The 17,124-nt window shown below is 50.6% G+C and overlaps 1 protein-coding gene across 2 annotated transcripts in view; it reads left to right on the top strand.

The window, feature by feature from the left end:
* The window catches only part of FAM178B (family with sequence similarity 178 member B), a 104,300-nt gene extending 88,503 nt beyond the window's left edge, over positions 1-15,797 (top strand). For both annotated transcript variants that reach the window (XM_066264841.1, XM_066264842.1), the window contains 3 exons: positions 12,358-12,435; positions 12,748-12,900; positions 15,669-15,797. In XM_066264841.1, the coding sequence (XP_066120938.1) occupies positions 12,358-12,435; positions 12,748-12,900; positions 15,669-15,701 (264 nt within the window). In that variant the 3' untranslated portion in view covers positions 15,702-15,797. The remainder of the gene's footprint in view (positions 1-12,357; positions 12,436-12,747; positions 12,901-15,668) is intronic.
* The last annotated feature ends 1,327 nt before the right edge of the window (positions 15,798-17,124 follow it).

Genomic DNA, 17,124 nt, shown 5'->3' with positions numbered 1-17,124 from the left:
AGGACTCAGGGCCTGCTAGGAGCTGAACAGAAAGAGGATGAGGGGCCCTCCCCACCTCCCATGCACCCACCCCTCCTTCCCGGGCCTGAGCCAGTAGGTAGAGGAGCAGTGCCTTCTAAGTGCTCTGTCTAAGCAGGTTGGGCTCAGGTCCGCTGCACCTGAGGGGGACCAGGTAGGCTGTATGAGGCATCACCCACTGTCCTCTGTCTGCAGGAGCCGTTGCCAGGCAGACCATGGCCTTTTCTCTGCTCACTGCCTTTTTTGTCCCTTCTCCATATCTTTGCCAGGATTCTGTAGTGACAGAAACTCAAACACACATCCTGAAAGGTCCTGGGCCAGCCCCTCCAGCTTGGCTGGACAGGGCCGAGCAGTGTCGTGATGCCCTAGTGCCTCTCGGTTCTGCCCTCTGCTGCATTCCCAGGCAGGCTTTCCCCGTGGGTTCTGGAAATGCCAGACTCATAGCCTCCCCTCAGCAACCCCCCAGCAAAGGAGAAAGAAAAGGCTTCTGTCCTGGAGTCCTAACCAGAGTCCCAGACTTTAGTCTCAGTGGCTTGGGTAAGTCATGTCTCATCTCTAAGCCAATCACAGAGCCAGGCCTACAAAGATAAGTCAGTCTGGGCCATGTGTCTCTCCTGGAGTCAGGGCTAATGTCACTACCTCAGAGCAACTTGGCCTGGGTTAGGGGACAAGAGGCTGGGACACTCTGACAAAGGAAGGGACAGAATCCTGGGCACTTGAAAAGCTCAGACATCTATGGCATCCTCCTGGTCTTCAGACATGGGCAGTGGCCCTACGCTCTGTCATCCTTAGTAAGTGTAAGGAGGACCATATTTCTCAGGCTCTGGCTGTGCCAACAAGTAGGAGACAATTCAGCAACTGAGAAAGAGAAAGGAGGAAGCCACTGCACTGTGAGGCCTCTCCAGCCCCTGGAGGATGCTCATGCCATGCCCTGGCTGGTCTCAGTGGCTCCTCCAGCATGGGCACCCAAGTACTGATGCACACATGCACACTGTCATGACTCTGAAATATGTGAATGGAGCACCTAGTCCCTTTGGGGCAGCTGGCAGAGCTGGGTTTCCAGCTCACATTCCCCTGGGGTCGGGGGTCTCTAGTCCAGCTGGAAAAGCAGGAAGAGCCAGCTAACTCCGCCTGTCATTCCCCACCCCTAGGGCCAGCAGGAAGCCAGAAAGGAAGGGTGGGCTGGGGGAGGAGTGCTCTAGCCAGGGTTTGCCTACACCCCTGGGCTCCTCCCTAGCAGACAGAGCAATGGGTCAGATGCTCCTAGATAACCTTCCCACAGCAGATCCACAGGAACAGAAGCCCTCAGCCGCCTTCCTGCTTTTGTCCCAACCCCATGTCTCTCCCACCCTGGCCACCACACTATGCCGTGGCCCCCAGTTCCACCCCAGTCCACAGTACCAATAGCAAGGGCCAGGGTGCTCAGGGCCCAATCCTGAGTTCAAGATAGAGCCTAAGAGAATTCTCTGTCTCTTTTAAGTAAGTTCAGTTTTCTCAAGTCTCTGAACTCACTTGCCCTGGGCAGCTAGAAATGCAGGTGACAGGGTCCTCTTGTGAGGAATCTAAGGAGGTGGACACCTGTTGGGGCCAGCCCCGCAAGACTCCAGCAGCCTCAACAGACACATCCAGCTCTCTGCCCAGCTGGAGTCCTCAGAGCAACTTTCCAGGCCTGGCTGTGCCCAGCAGCTGAGCTAGAAGTACTGTTCCTGTCCAGATGCTGCCTCTTCAAGTAGCCTCTTCTGTGCTCTATGTTTAGGGCTCAAGCCCACCCCCACATCCAAACAGGCACTTTCATTAACAGAATCATACCCACAAGCCCCAGAGTGGGTATGATAGACCCTGCCTATGATGTCTGCTCTCTGGCCTCTCTGTCCTTTGCCTTCAGGGACCCTGGCCTAGGAAGAGGTGGTGTGTCACCATCTCTTCTCATTTCCTAGTAATAATCAGTCGTATGTCCTTGTCATTTTCTTCTCTCTAGGACTTATGGCTGATGACTTATTGTTGAAGTCACTTCCAAACTCAGCTTTCCTTTGGGAACAGCACTCTGCTTGCTGCTTTCATGATCAGCCAAGCCAAGGTCAAGGGTGTGACCTTGGAGAATGAGCAGCTCAGGCAAGGGGAGAATGTCATGAGGTTGACTTGTTGGGGCAAGGAGGAGATAGCATCCTCCTTGAGATGATAGCAGGTGCCACATTCCAAAACAGGTCCAGATGAGGTGACATTGAAAAATGTATCCCCTCTCCTCTTGATTTTTGTGGACACATTAGCGAGAGAAGTTGCAGTCTCTCGTGGGCTGAGGCTTTTGACCTGGGGCCCACAAGTAGCCCTGCCTCAGGATTACTCATTAATTATTGTTGTCATTTGCCCAGCCAGTGGTGGAGGATCTAAACCATGCTTTGGGGGTTCAGGCTATGAGGTACCCCTTTCTAGGGAGCAGCCTCAGTCTCCCTGTCCAGCCTCCAGCAGGCCCTGGGCCCTCACTATGCCCAGCAGTAGGGCTTGTTCTCGCCAAAAGGGGATCACACACACACTCACACACACCCCACACTTGGAACTTTTCCAGCTTAAGGAAGAGAGCAACAGGCCCTGGCCGGTTGGCTCAGTGGATAGAGTGTTGGCCAGGTGTGTGGATGCCCCGGGTTCGATATCTGGTCAGGGCACACAGGAGAAGTGACAATCTGCTTCTCTTCCCCTCCCTCTCTCTTTTCTCTCTCTTCCTCTCTCACAGCCAGTGACTCAACTGGTTCAAGCATCGGCCCTGGCACTGAGGATAGCTTGGTAGGTCCAAGCATTGGCCCAAATAGGGGTTGTTAGGTGGATCATAGTTGAGGTGCATGTGGGAGTCTTTCTATCTCCCTTCCTCTCACTTAAAAAAAAAGGGGGGGGGGGAAGACAGCACAGACATCTGCTTCACACCAAACCTATACTGGAGATGGTCATGCAGTCAGGGGACCTCTCCAAGCTCAGCTTTCACATCTGCTGAAAGTGAAGATCACCAGGCTCCCTCTGCAAGCCCCCTTTCTCCGGGAGTGGGATTGTAGGTTTAACTTTTACTTTATTTGATTGATTGATTGATTGATTTAGAGAGAGAAATAGAAAAATTGATTTGTTGTTCCACTTATTTATGTATTCCTTGGTTGATTCTTGTATGTGCTGTGACCAGGAACAACATTCTAATCAACTGAGTACCCATCTAGAGCTAAATTTGATTTTTTTAAAAAGAAAGAAAGGCCTGATTTGTGGTGACGCAATGGATAAAGCATCAACCTGAAATGCTGAGGTCACCGGTTCAAAACCCTGGGCTTGCCTGGTCAAGGCACAGATGGGAATTGATGCTTCCTGCTCCTTCTCTGCTTCTCTCCCTCTCTCCCTCTTTCCCTCTCTCCCTCTCTCCCTCTCTCCCTCCCTCTCCCTCTCCCTCTCCCTCTCCCTCTCCCTCTCCCTCTCCCTCTCCTGCTTCCCCTCTTTCCCTTTCCTCACTAAAATAAATAAATAAGAACTTTTAAAAAAAGAGAGAAAAAAAGAAAGAAAAGAAAAGGGATTCATCAGGACCCAGCTCTAGCCTTGGGTCTGAAATGTCCCAGGGTAGACCAGGGCAGTATCAGTCTTTCCCAGACCACAGCTAGTGCTCGGCTTATGACCACGATTGGTTCCGACAGACCAGTTGTAACACGATTTGGTTGTAAGTTGAGTAGGCTATCTGTACAGTACTGTGAAATGATGTTATAAAAATCTTTAAGTCATATTTTATCAATTTTCTTTCACTATTGTTATATATCATAATTTTCTTTATTCATTTTATACCATCTGTATCATCTCTACACCATTTTGTTTCTTATTTTTACATTCGTCAGGTTTAAGTAAAACACTGCATTACCAGTACAACTGGTTTAATATTTGCAAAGACAATTTCCTCTTGGTAGACATCTTAGGAGGGATTTGATGAAAAATATCCAAGACACAAAACACAAATTGCTGTACCAAGTCTGGGATAACAGTTGAAATGGTGCACGCGGAGATGGTAGTGCTGCCAGAAGCTGGTCCGCACTGTCGTACGCTCAGCTGGGCAACACTCGCGCTGCCAGACGCGGAGCAGTTGTGGCTAGTGACTGTGGTCATAAAATCTAATGGTCATAAGTTGCATAGGTCGTAAGTCGATCAATATTTGTAGATTGGTTCTAGCATTGGCCTTCAGCACGTGTGCATGTGTCTGAATATCTCTGATGGAACAAAACCCCTGAGAGACCCACACATGACAATGATGGGACCTATGGAAGAATTCCTCTCCTGGAGTCAATCCTCCTGCTAGGCTGGCCCTCCAGGCTCTCTAGACAAGGCTAAGAGCAGCCCAGCCAGGTTGTGACTGAATGCTGAGCCAGTGAGCTTGAAAGAGGCAAAACCAGAAGAGGCTGTTCTAGGGTCCTGCTGTCCCAGGCACGGTCCCTGACACCGGTAGGCATTCAGGACTGACTTCCTGAGCAGGAACCAGGGAAGCCTGCAATGTGAGCCCCAGAACCCCAGCAGCCTGGCTGGGAGGGCATGTCCTGGGAATCCATCTTGATCCTCCCCATCATGTGTTCCCAGGTCAGCCTTAGTTCACCCCAAACCCCCAGCCCCCATAGCAGCTGACCTGGAGCCTGGCTGGAGCTGCTCCCATAGGGTCCTCCTGCCAATGGCAAGGATCCTATGGGAGGGTCAGCCATCCCCACCTGCTCTGGCTTCAGGGGCACAGCTGGGGTTGAAAACTTGCCCGGTTCAGTAAGTGGATTCCTGGTCATGACCTGTGGTGCAAGGAACCGTAATGTTGTTCCTTGTAGACCCAGTGGCTTCCTGGGAGATTCTCTCCCTCCTTCTTTCTGCCCTTTTTTAGCATAAATACTCCCGGGCATAGCCTACTCCCTTGTCATTACAGGAGGGGAATTTTGTAAAAGATGAAGTTCCTGGGAAATGGCCACTCTTTTTCCCTTTCCTCTTGTGATGAAAGGGCTGCAAATGGAGTCTTGGCCCTAGTTCCTGGGGTCAGAACTCCTCCTTTGGTGGGTGACAAGCCCAGCAGGCTGTCTTCTATCTCTTATCCTTGTCATCCTTTCCCAGGGGGCAGGCTGAGCCCTTTAAGGCTCCAGAGCCAGGAAGGAGGCATCCTGCACAGAACTTCTCAGAAACAGCCGCCTGCCTCTGGGAAAAGACCCAGAAAACGGAAGCTGCAGGCCTTGCTAGCAGTGGCGACAGGGGATGGCCCCTTCTTGTTTGTATGGGGTTCAGGCACATCCCATTCCGCACCCTCAGACTCTGCCTCTCCCAAGTTGTTGACTGAGGTTTCCCAGGCCCCATATCCCGAGGGCTTCCCAGCCTCCTACTCACACCCAGTTCAGGTGCTGGGCAGCCTGAACAGTGAGGGCCCATTTTTCAGACAAGATCCTGAAGGCAGGACAGATATAGCCTGCACCACTTGTCCCTGCTAAAGAGTGACTCTACACTGCGCTTTAACCCTGAAGCCACACTGACACCCCCAGCCCCTCCCCCACACCTTTAAGGACTTGGAAGGGATCTGGGGGCCGCTGTGCATGCCCAGCTGTGCAGGAAATGGGAGCGGCAGGGGGCTTCAGCATCTACTGACACCATGTGCCTCTGCCCAGCCTCCCTTTCCTGAATCTTGAAAGAGAAGACAGAGCCCCAAGTCTGTGGTGCCAGCTAGGACAGGAACGGGCTTGCTAAATTCAGGAACTGGTCACAGCCTGACTGGAGCAGGAAATGCAGCTCTCACACCTGGCTGTTTGCTTTGTGTCCTACTGGGAACGCCTGGCTCTCACCCTAGCTGGCGCTCTGCTCCCAAGCAAGTCTCTGGCCCTACAGCCACCAGTGGAATTATCAGAGAATAGAGCTCCGTTAAGCCTCCTCCAAGTCACAGAGCCCAGTGTCCACTAATGTCTGCTTTTCTTTCTTTTTCTCTCTTTCTTTTTTTTTCTTTCTCTTTTTCTTTCTTTTTTTTTAGAGAGAGATGTAGAAGCATCAATTTGTAGTTGCAGCACTTTAGTTGTTCATTGATTGCTTCTCATACGTGCCTTTACTGGGGTGCTCAGGCCACATCACTGACCCCTTGCTCAAGCCAGCGACCTTGGGCTTCAAGCCAGTGACCTTTGGGTTCAAGCCAGCAATCCCATCCCCGTGCTCAAGCCACGATTATGAGGATAGTGAGATGAAGACATGGTCCGAGCACGTCCTGTGCACATAATGAAGCTTTTTTCCCAAAAGCACCACTACACACTGTCCATCATGATTCTAACCATAGGTGGAACTGTTACGGGGATCCCAATGTTTGAGGCCTGCCTGTGTGCACTGGCCCCAAGAAATGCACAGGCAGGAGTTTGCAGGATAGAAAGTATGGGAGAGAAACAAACTTTCCTCTACCCTGAGGGTTCAATACTTCTAGCTGATCTAATAATCAAATAGACTTGAGACAGGTTAGCAGGAGAAATTAACCAAATTTAATACATATGTGTGGGAACATGAGAAAGAGACCCACATGCAAGAGAGGTTCAGAGACAGGAAAGGAGCTTTAAAGGAGCACTACAGGATGATAAGAAGAGCAGATGTTTAGTAAATAAAACTTTGCCCTGCCATATACGTGGGTCAAAAAGATTATAACTGATATGGGCAAGGTCTCTAATTCAAATTCTTTTAGGCAGTTATAGATGTGGGGCAGAAGTTTCTCTTGAACCTTCAGCTAAAGTTGCCTTTAGTTCCAAACAATCTGCTTACCACAGAGGCACATCTTGGGGTGACTCGTTCTAGACCAACCACAAAAGAAAAATAGTGTAATATTGAATTGCCCAATCTGGAAACAGGGAGCTAACACTCTAATGACCTGACTCCCCAGTTGCATGTAGGTTACAGATTCTATAGGGCAAAATCACCAAACACTGTGGATCTGATGTTTGGGTCATGCTGGGAGCCAACCAGTCAGAGGGGATGTAAAGGTGATGAGTCATTTCTTCAGGTCTCAGGACAGCTCTGAAGTTGGCTACAGCTTTCCTCTGGTGTCATAGGAAAGTAGCCAGGGGGTCATTCCATTTCAGGGCTCAGGAACTGAAATATAACTTGGGTCAAGATGTTATCTTTAAAAAAAAATAGTAAAAATAAAAAAGATGTTATCTTTAGCCTGCCAGAAGTCTGGACTTGTGATCATTAGTCAGGTCCGGGACACTGTCTTTTGCTGCCTCAGGGGCTGCTGATTATTGGGGTAAAGACTAGGTCTTTGAGGGGTGTAGAGAGACAAATGATCTCTAGTTGTTGGATTTTTTTTTTTTTTTTTTTTCATTTTTCTGAAGCTGGAAACAGGGAGAGACAGTCAGACAGACTCCCGCATGCGCCCGACCGGGATCCACCCGGCACGCCCACCAGGGGCGACGCTCTGCCCACCAGGGGGCGATGCTCTGCCCATCCTGGGCATCGCCATGTTGCGACCAGAGCCACTCTAGTGCCTGGGGCAGAGGCCACAGAGCCATCCCCAGCGCCCGGGCCATCTTTGCTCCAATGGAGCCTTGGCTGCGGGAGGGGAAGAGAGAGACAGAGAGGAAAGCGCGGCGGAGGGGTGGAGAAGCAAATGGGCGCTTCTCCTGTGTGCCCTGGCCGGGAATCGAACCCAGGTCCTCCGCACGCTAGGCCGACGCTCTACCGCTGAGCCAACCGGCCAGGGCTAGTTGTTGGATTTAAATTTAAATTTAATCAAAGTCATTAGGACTCTTGGTTTCAGAACCTTATCCCCTTAATTCAGATCAAAGTCTTACTTATAGGGCCTCCCCTTACTGAGGCCCCACTGCAGAGATCACTTGTGAATGCCAGGAAAAAGCACCCACCCCTCTTCCAGGTAGTGGGCAGGGATATTTTCCCCTTTGGAAAATTGGCTTATAAAATGTGGTTAATGGGGTTTTTCTTCAGAGCTACCATTTTCTTCTTGCTGTTACCCCCTGACCCCCAAAACACATCAGAATAGTTTTCCCAGGATTTCCCCTCCAATTCAATTATGGGGATCAGCACAAGAACAAAGTTGTGAAATTTGTGTATAAGTACAGGGATCCTCGTGTTATAACACAGTTCCTTTCCTCCGACAGTGACATAACCCAAATTTTGGTGTAAGTTGAAACATACCCTAGCCTAAATCAGTTACCTATCCTAACACAGTTGTAAAATCGTAATCCAGAAAGTAAAAACACAACTAAGCTACAGAAAAAGGAAAAGGACATAAATATACTGTACTGTACCCTGTACTGAGTATTCTTCTGCCACACACAACCAAACTAGTTTGCCCACGTAGTGTGTAAATGTGACGCTAAGGAACACTCAAGTCTCAATTTTTTTTTTTGTTTCTATGGGAGTGAGCGACGTAAACTTGAAATTTTGTATGTCAAAATGTCATATGTGGAGACTGTCATAACCCGAGGGCACCCCCCTCCCAGTAGTCCTTTTTTTCTCCATAAATCCCTCCTCACAGACTGTCTTTCAGGGCATTCCTCAGAACCATGGCCCCTCCCACATCACACTCCCTCTTAGGAAGAGTAATTCTGCAAGGTGCCTGACCCCCTAGGAGCCATCCCAGGTTGGCCCGAGGTCCCTTTTAGCCCCTGGCTTTTTGTGCACAGCACTGAAGTCTCTGAATTGCAGAGACAATGTCCCTACCTCAGGGCTGGGACAGTTAACAAGTGAAAGGGCTGAAAGGTAACCTCTTTCTTTCCCTCTCTGCCCCTGCCTCCCACGCTTTTACAGCCACCCCTGCAGATAGGACCCTTTACCAGCCACCCTCAGACTACTGCCCTTCCCTCTCAGCTTGCTCAGTGCCCTCTCGCAGAGGGGCCTTGGTCCCTAGGGCACTGCTTCTTTCCAAGGTCATGTTCCTTTCCCTTGCCCCGCACCAACCCCAAGCCCTGCTAGGCTTAGTCAATTCTGTTTGGCATTGTCTTATTTAAAATTAATTTTTAAAAACTTTTATTGAGCCCTGGCCGGTTGGCTCAGTGGTAGAGCGTCGGCCTGGCATGCAGGATTCCCGGATTCAATTCCCGGCCAGAGCACACAGGAGAAGCACCCATCTGCTTCTCCACCCCTCCCCCTCTCCTTCCTCTCTCTCTCTCTCTCTCTCTCTCTTCCCCTCCCGCAGCCAAGGCTCCACTGGAGCAAAGTTGGCCTGGGCGCTGAGGATGGCTCTGTGGCCTCTGCCTCAGGCGCCAGAATGGCTCTGGTTGCAGCAGAGCGACGCCCCGGATGTGCAGAGCATCGCCCCCTGGTGGGCGTGCCGGGTGGATCCAGGTCGGGCGCATGCGGGAGTCTGTCTGACTGCCTCCCTGATTCCAGCTTCGGAAAAATACAAAAAAAAACAAACAAACAAACAAAAACTGACTATATGAGTAAAGCATACAGATTGTAGAGAATCTTTAAAAAAAAGAAGATGTCCTATAATCCTTTCTCTCAGAGTGACCTTGTAACCCAGGTGTATTCCATCTCAACAGATTCTGTGCCCAGCTTCCTCCAGGCAGTCTCCCCTCCCCACCCCCATGGTGCAGAGGAACAAACTTTCCTCTACCCTCAAGGTTCTTCTGGCTGATCTAATAATCAAATAGACATGAGACAGAGTAGCAAGATAAAATAATCAAATTTAATACGTACATGGGAACCCCACATACATGAGAGTCAGAGACCCCCATGCACAAGAGGGTCAGAGAGAGAAAGGGGGATTGAGGTATCTGAGACCTTCTGAGCTAAGGATAAGGTCTTCAGAGGGTCACTGCAGGATGATAAGAACAGACATTTAGTAAATAGAAGTTTGCCCTGCCCTATAGATAAATCAAAAAGAAGTTATCTCTTTTGAGCTATCTGTAAATCAAATTAGGCAAGGCCCCTAATTCAAGTTCTTCCAGTTAAAAGGAGGGGCAGAAAATTCTCTTAAGCCTAGGGCTAAAGTTGCCTTTAGCTCAAAACAATCTGCATACCAGAGCAATCTTGGCGTGACTCAGCCCACCTTCCATGCTTTCTATTGCCCACTCTCCAGATCCTTGCTGCCAGCCTGTCCTCAGAGTGAACCTCCCCCTCTGCTCAACCCCAGCCAGGTACCTGGCTGGTAGTCCCTTATGGTGCTTGCCTCTCTTTCCCTGAATCGGCCCCAGCCCCAGGGACTAACCTCAGCACAGATCCTACTGTTTCTGTAGAAGCTTGGTTTAGCTTAGTCACTTCCTCCTTGAACCTTCTGAGATGAACAACCACCACTCCCACTCTGACCACTCTAGAAAGCTTAGAAGGACACTTTCTTTATTTTGCTCTTTGGGGAAGCCCGAGATTCAGGATTTGTTGACCAAATGATTGCCTTTTGAAGTATCTTTCTCCCTCTAATGTCTGAGTGTTCGTGGCTATGTCTTAGTTCAAGTGCAGTGTCCGGCACACAGGCCTGAGCCTGCTTTATGTCCAGGGTTGAGGAGGAGATAGCAATGAGCTGTTTGGCAAAACTGCAGAGGTCAGAGGGTTTCCAAATGCTGTGGACCTCCCTCCAAAGGGCAAGGCCAGCCTGGGGACAGGGAGCCCTGGGAAGCAGGGCATTGATAGGAAGTCAGCCCCTTGGTGAGCCAGACTGCTGGAGGACTCAGGGAACTGGCAGCTGCAGGACCCTGCAGTTGGAGCTGGCTAGACTGGAGAGACTAGATGTGCCCCAGCTCAGGGTAGCACTGCTTAGAGCAGGGGTCCCCAAACTACGGCCCGCGGGCCGCATGCGGCCCCCTGAGCCATTTATCCAGCCCCCGCAGCACTTCCAGAAGGAGCACCTCTTTCATTGGTGGTCAGTGAGAGGAGCATAGTTCCCAATGAAATACTGGTCAGTTTGTTGATTTAAATTTACTTGTTCTTTATTTTAAATACTGTATTTGTTCCCGTTTTGTTTTGTTTTTTACTTTAAAATAAGGTATGTGCAGTGTGCATAGTTTTTTTTATAGTCCGGCCCTCCAACGGTCTGAGGGACAGTGAACTGGCCCCCTGTGTAAAAAGTTTGGGGACCCCTGGCTTAGAGGTACACCGAATGGTCCCCTGGTTTTTCCAACTCTGTCTTGCTGCTTATAGTGGGCTGTGCATCCCAACCTGGCCAACCTGTGGGGTCAGGCCACTGGGGACCTTAGCTGTTGTGCTGAAGAACGGTGGCGGGGGGGGGGGGGGTCTGGGCAGGACAGGTGCTGCTGGGGGAGCGGGCAAGTGTTCTCCGGACTTCCCATTGTGGTATTTGTGTTCAAGAAGACTATTCCGTAGTGCCAAGGCTGGTGCCCTCGAAGGTAGTTCTCGCTTCTGCTCTAAGGGGGCTTCTCGGTTTGTGCAGAGAGGCTGTCTCATTTCTGGGGCACAACCTGGTGCTCCCAGAGGGAGGGTGATAAGGGCAGGGGAAGTGGGGGAACAGGGGCTGATTCTGAGCTCCAGCCCCATAGCTGGAGCCCACCTCTTCCTCCAAGCTCAGACTCAGGGCTGGTGACCTGCCAGGTGCACAGTGGTGGGGCTATGAGTTGTTTCCTGCCACCCTCCCTCTCAGACAGAAGGAGTCCAAGGTGAGGGGTGCCCACAGACAGGCCCTAAGAGTGCCAGGAACAGATGTCTTCATGCCAGGGCCTTGACTGTCTTTAGGGCTCTCTCCCCATATTTCATTTTCTTTGCGCAGGAGGTAAATGTTTCATAAATAAAAGGACACCAACAGTGTCCAAGGGCACCTGGGATAAAACCACTTTGATCAGATGGAATCAGCCTTTGTCCTGTTTTCAGCCCTCAGTGTCCAGTGGGCAAGAGCAAGGCTATGAGTTGATGTGTAAGGTGTGTAGACGCTCAACCAAAGCCGTCCCTCTGCCTCTCCTTTCTTTGCCTGCCTCCTCATGTCAACATGCTTTCACTGTCCACACCAGTCTATATACATCTCTCTGTACAGGTGGTGTTCGCCAAGGGGTGAGCTGGGCACCCATGGGCTACATCCCCCAAGAGAAGAGAGTGGCACCTGGTCACAGTGCCCACAGAGGTGGGTGGGTGGGTGCCTGGAGGAGCAGAACAGAGGTCAGAGTGGGCAGGCACTCTCCCCAACAGCTTTGCCAGCCAGAGCCCCAGGACAGAGCTGGGTGCAGAGTCAGGTTCTGGATTGTAGGTTCTTATTTTCTGAAGGAAGGGAAGGTCATTCACCAGAGAGAGAGAGCTCTGAGTGGGGCCCAGAGCCCTCCATAAAGATGCCTCCAAGGTAACTGTGGCTGGATGCCCAGCTCTCTCCCTGCAGGGCCTGGGAATGAGGACTGGGGGAGAAGGACGTAGGGACGCCTGTCTTCTGTGCTCTCTCTCCAGGTTTGCTACCTGTGTCACAGCCTCCTGACACTTGCTGGGGTGGTGGTCAGCTGCCAAGATATTACTCCAGACCAGTGGGTGAGTCTCCTAAGAGACTGGGCTACAGTAGGGAGGAGCCCAGCCTACTGTCAGGAACTGCAAAGAGGGGCTGAAAAAGAAGCAGGTTGGGGTGGGGGTGCGGAGCAGGCCGCTGCCTTCTCCCAGCATCCCACAGGGCCTTCTCAAGGGTTATGGACACTGCCCCCAGCACTTGCCCTGTCCCTCTCTTTACTGTCCCAACTTCTGATCAGTCACTCACATGCATCCCCCTCCTTCTCTGACTTCGTTTCTCCTCTTCCCCCACTATGGGTGTGCTGGGCCCGTGCCACCCCTCCATGGTGGCCTCTGCAGGGAGAGCTGCAGCTGCTGTGTATGCAGCTGAACTGCCACATCAGCAGCCATATACTGGAGAGCCCCCAGGCCATGCACTGGACCAAACTCAAGGACCTGGCTGTACAGACCTACATCCGCTGGCAGGAGCTGCTGTCCCACTGCCAACCCCAGGTAGTGTCCTACTGGCCCCCACGCCTGGGAGGGGAGGGAAGTAGTCAAGTGGCTGACCAGCCAGCACCTGAGCACGTCCATCCCCACTGCAGCTGCTGAGCTCCTGGCTGGGAAACTGGTAGAGAGGGTGACATTGAGGGAGTGGAGATGCCTGGAGGACCTTCATTATTCTTATCAAGAGTCAGATACCCAATGTGGGTATGTGGTGGGGGGATACAGAAAAGTCTCAGCTAAGCAAATGCAAAGAGAACCTTTGACCTGGACAGGGTAGACCCTAGGCCAGGAGGACCAGTCATGAGCAGTGCCAGGAAAGGGCACCAGAGGCACCAGCTGTCTACCCTCTGCCTACTCGTCCTCCTACTCTACTAGGAAGAACATCCTCAGGCTTCCCTGGTCCCTCTGATTTTTGTAGTATCAACTTCTACACCAGGAGTCGGGAACTTTTTTGGCTGAGAGGGCCATGAACGCCACATATTTTAAAATGTAATTCTATGAGAGCCATACAACAACCCGTGTACATTACGCATTATCCAATAAAAATTTGGTTTTGTTCAGAGGACAGCTGTGACTGGCTCCAGCCACCCGCAACCATGAACATGAGCTATAGGAAATGAATGGATTATGTAATACATGAGAATGTTTTATATTTTTAATGTTATTATTTTTTTAATTAAAGATTTGTCTACAAGCCAGATGCAGCCATCAAAAGAGCCACATCTGGCTCGCGAGACATAGGTTCTTGACTCCTGTCCTACACCCTCATTTTCTCAGACTCTAGGTGATAATATTCATAGCTAATACTTATTGAACAAAACCCCTTTCTCTTTCTTTTTTTAAGTGAGAGAATGGGAGATAGAGAGACAGACTCCCACATGCCCCCCAACTGGGATCCACCCGGCAACCCTGATCTGGGGCTGATGCTTGAATCAACCATGCTATCCTCAATGCCTGAGGCTGATACTCAGACCAACCAAGTTCTCTTCAGCATTCAGGGCTGATGCTCAAACCAATCGAGCTACTGACTGCAAAAGGAAAGAGAGAAGGGGGAGATAGAGGGAAAGAGAAACAGATGGTCGCTTTTCATGTGTGCCCTGACCAGGCACTGAACCCGCAATGTCTGAACGCTGGACTGACGTTCTATCCACTGAGCAAACCAGCCAGGGCCTTTTTCTTTAAAAAAAAAATTTTATTGACTTTCGAGAGAGAGAGAGAGAGAGAGAGCGAGAAACATCAACTTGTTGTTCCACTTATTTATGCATTCACTGGTTGATTCTTATATGTGCCCTGATAAGGGGATCAAACCTGCAATCTTGGTGTGTTGGGATGATGGTCTAACCCTGTGGTTTTCAACTTTTTTACACTTGGGGACCAGTGAAAATAGGAGACTTATTTTGGGGACTGCTAAAACAAAAATCACCCTGGCCTGACCTGTGGTGGTGCAGTGGATAAAGCGTCGACCTGGAAATGCTGAGGTCGTCGGTTCGAAACCCTGGGCTTGCCTGGTCAAGGCACATATGGGAGTTGATGCTTCCTGCTCCTCCCCCCTTCTCTCTCTCTCTCTTCTTTCTAAAATGAATAAAAAATAAAAATAAAAATAAAAAAAAAGTAAAACAAAAATCACCCTGATCATTAAGTGAATTCTACTAAGATCATTGGGTCTATAATCTTCATACAACATCAGGGTGTTTTGCGGACCAACACAAAATTTCTGGCAGACCTGTCCCTGGACTGGGCATTGAAAAACACTATTCCAAACTGACCTGTGGTGGCACAGTGGATAAAGCATTGACATGGAACGCTGAGGTCGCCACTTCAAAGCCCCGGGCATGCCTGGTCAAAGCACATATGAAAAGCGACTACTACAAGGAGTTGATGCTTCCTGCTCCTCCCGATCCCTTTCTCTTTCTCTCTCCTCTCTCTAAAATAAAATAAAAAAATTTTAAAGAAATTGTTTTAAAAAGAAAAACACTTCTCTAAGCAATTAAGCTATGCAGTCAAGGCTGAAATCACCATGAGATAGGCAGGTATTATTATGACCCCATTTTACAGATGAGCAAGCTAACTGGAGTCACTGAGAGGTTAAATATCTTGCCCCATCATGCAGCCAGGCAGCACATAAATGTCAGAACCAGGAAACAGAGCCAACCTGGCTCCCATGCCTGCAGACTTAAGCACAGAACAGCCTTGCCCTGGCATCCTCCCTCTGGCCACCATCCCTCTGATAAGTAGCACCCGCTGGCTTAGGGGCCCTTCCCTCCTGGGCCTCTAGCCGTTGGGGGAGATGAGCAGCCATCCTCCACAATGCTCCTTGGCTTCCGCTTGCCTTTCCTCTGCCTTCTCTCTACTTGTCCTTTGCCTGTAACCTCTGACTTGGGGCTGACACGTCACCACTGGCTGTGGCTTGGGTCTCAGATTTCACAAGTCCCTGAGAAAGCTGGAGAGAAACCTTACTCTCAGTTCCCAAGGAACTAGATCACACTAAACTTTTGGTGGGAAACTGGGTTGGTCATGAAAAGAAGGAAAAGTGATTTCGTGGCCTGGCCAAGCCAGGAAGCAGGCCTACCTTTCTCTCGCTCTGTCCTGGGCCTGTGAGCAATGAGTGGTCATGTGGCCTGCTGTCCTGTCGTCCTGCCTGGGCTGAGCCCCGGGAGTCCTGTTGCTCAGCACCTGGCACAGAGGAGAGCTGTTGTAGATGTTGAATGGACACTGGAAAGTCAGGGGACATCAGGGCCCAGGGCTATCACACCCTGTTTTTTACCTTGCTGCAGGCTCAGTACTTCAGCCCCTGGGAGGACATCTAATGGAAAGAGTCCAGGGTGGCCCAGGGCTGTTGGCTCTGGCAGGAGTGAACAGGACTCATGGAACTGGAGGAAATAAAGAATGGAGGTCAGCAGAGGACCAGTCTGATGAAGCAAGAACTTGCCTCTACCACTGCCCTAACCCCACCAGCAAGAGATCCCTGTCCCCCAACATCCTCCCCCCCAGCCAACCCCTAGCTCTCTCTCCTCACCCAGAATGGCCTCTACACCCAAGGCCCTCTTGGGCTGCAGTACTCCCACCCTCCTTCCTCTCTCTGTCACTAATGTGAGGTTTCTTTGTACACACTAAAGTCTAATTTCACATCAGTGGTTCAGATGACTTCCTGCAATCCCTATCCCGAGTCTCATGCCCAGCATCCAGTTTGCTGAATGCTCATCTCGGTCAGTCATGTGACTGAGTCTTAAACCCTGCTGCCCTACAGCAGAGGACTGTTTGTACATCTCCTAGGAGGATCAGTTGTTCCTGTGGCCCCCCCAAAACGCCCGGAGTAAGTGTTTGGACCCAGTCTGGGACCATGCCCCACTCCCGGCCCCCTGGGGAGGATCCCCAGAGTGGGATAGTGGATCAAAACTGTAATTACACTTAGTTCAGTTTATTTCTGAACTCTCAAATCAACTCCTCAGATTTAGGAGTGTGGGGGGAGGGTGCCACACAGTTCCTGATACTGCTTTTGCTTCCCTCCGCCTTACCTGAAGTGAGTTTTGTGGGTGCTGATCCCTAACAGGATTCTGGATGTCTTTGGCCTGGCCCCCTTGAGAAGCTAGTGGATCTTCCATACCCCCAGGAGATCCCTGTGTGTCCATTTTCTCCCTCTATCCACTCCTCCAACCCTGAGAATCCATTTCTAGTACCTGGCCTCTTCCAACTTTCTGGGTTGGGATGGGATTCTGCAAGGGCCACAGAAATCGGTAGGAAGTAGCAAAGGATGACCCCTGCCCAACTAGCCTGTGAGCACTTCTCAGCTCAGCCCAAGTGTCTACCAATGGAACATCACCATAGTGGGTACTTAAACTTTCTCTGCTGACATGTCCCTCCCCTTGGCTCTTTCAAGAGTTCAAGGGAAAGCAGGCTAACTACGAACAAGGCTCCCCCAAATAAAGGATTTTCAGGCCAAGTAGTTCAATATGTAGACCCACAGTGTACCCTATCACTTCCTGGGCCTATTTAAGACACAGCTGCCTCCCTTGCTGGGACCTCAAAATGCTGGGAGCCAGGGGCCATCTATAATTCAGAGAGCTGGCTACTACACAGGACGCCTCCCTGCGTCACAGACTTTGCCAAGTGAGAGGTGGAAGAAATCCTCCGCCAGGGTGACTTGGATGCCCAGGTGACTTGACTGTGAGTTCTGGTTTCTGTTCCTGGCTGCATCGCAGGCCCCCTTGGCCAGGGCATTCTTGAGGCACC

The sequence above is a fragment of the Saccopteryx bilineata genome, chromosome 3, assembly GCF_036850765.1.
Source record: "Saccopteryx bilineata isolate mSacBil1 chromosome 3, mSacBil1_pri_phased_curated, whole genome shotgun sequence".
NCBI classification, from domain to species: Eukaryota; Metazoa; Chordata; class Mammalia; order Chiroptera; family Emballonuridae; genus Saccopteryx; species Saccopteryx bilineata.
This window is presented reverse-complemented; position numbering and strand designations above follow the sequence as displayed.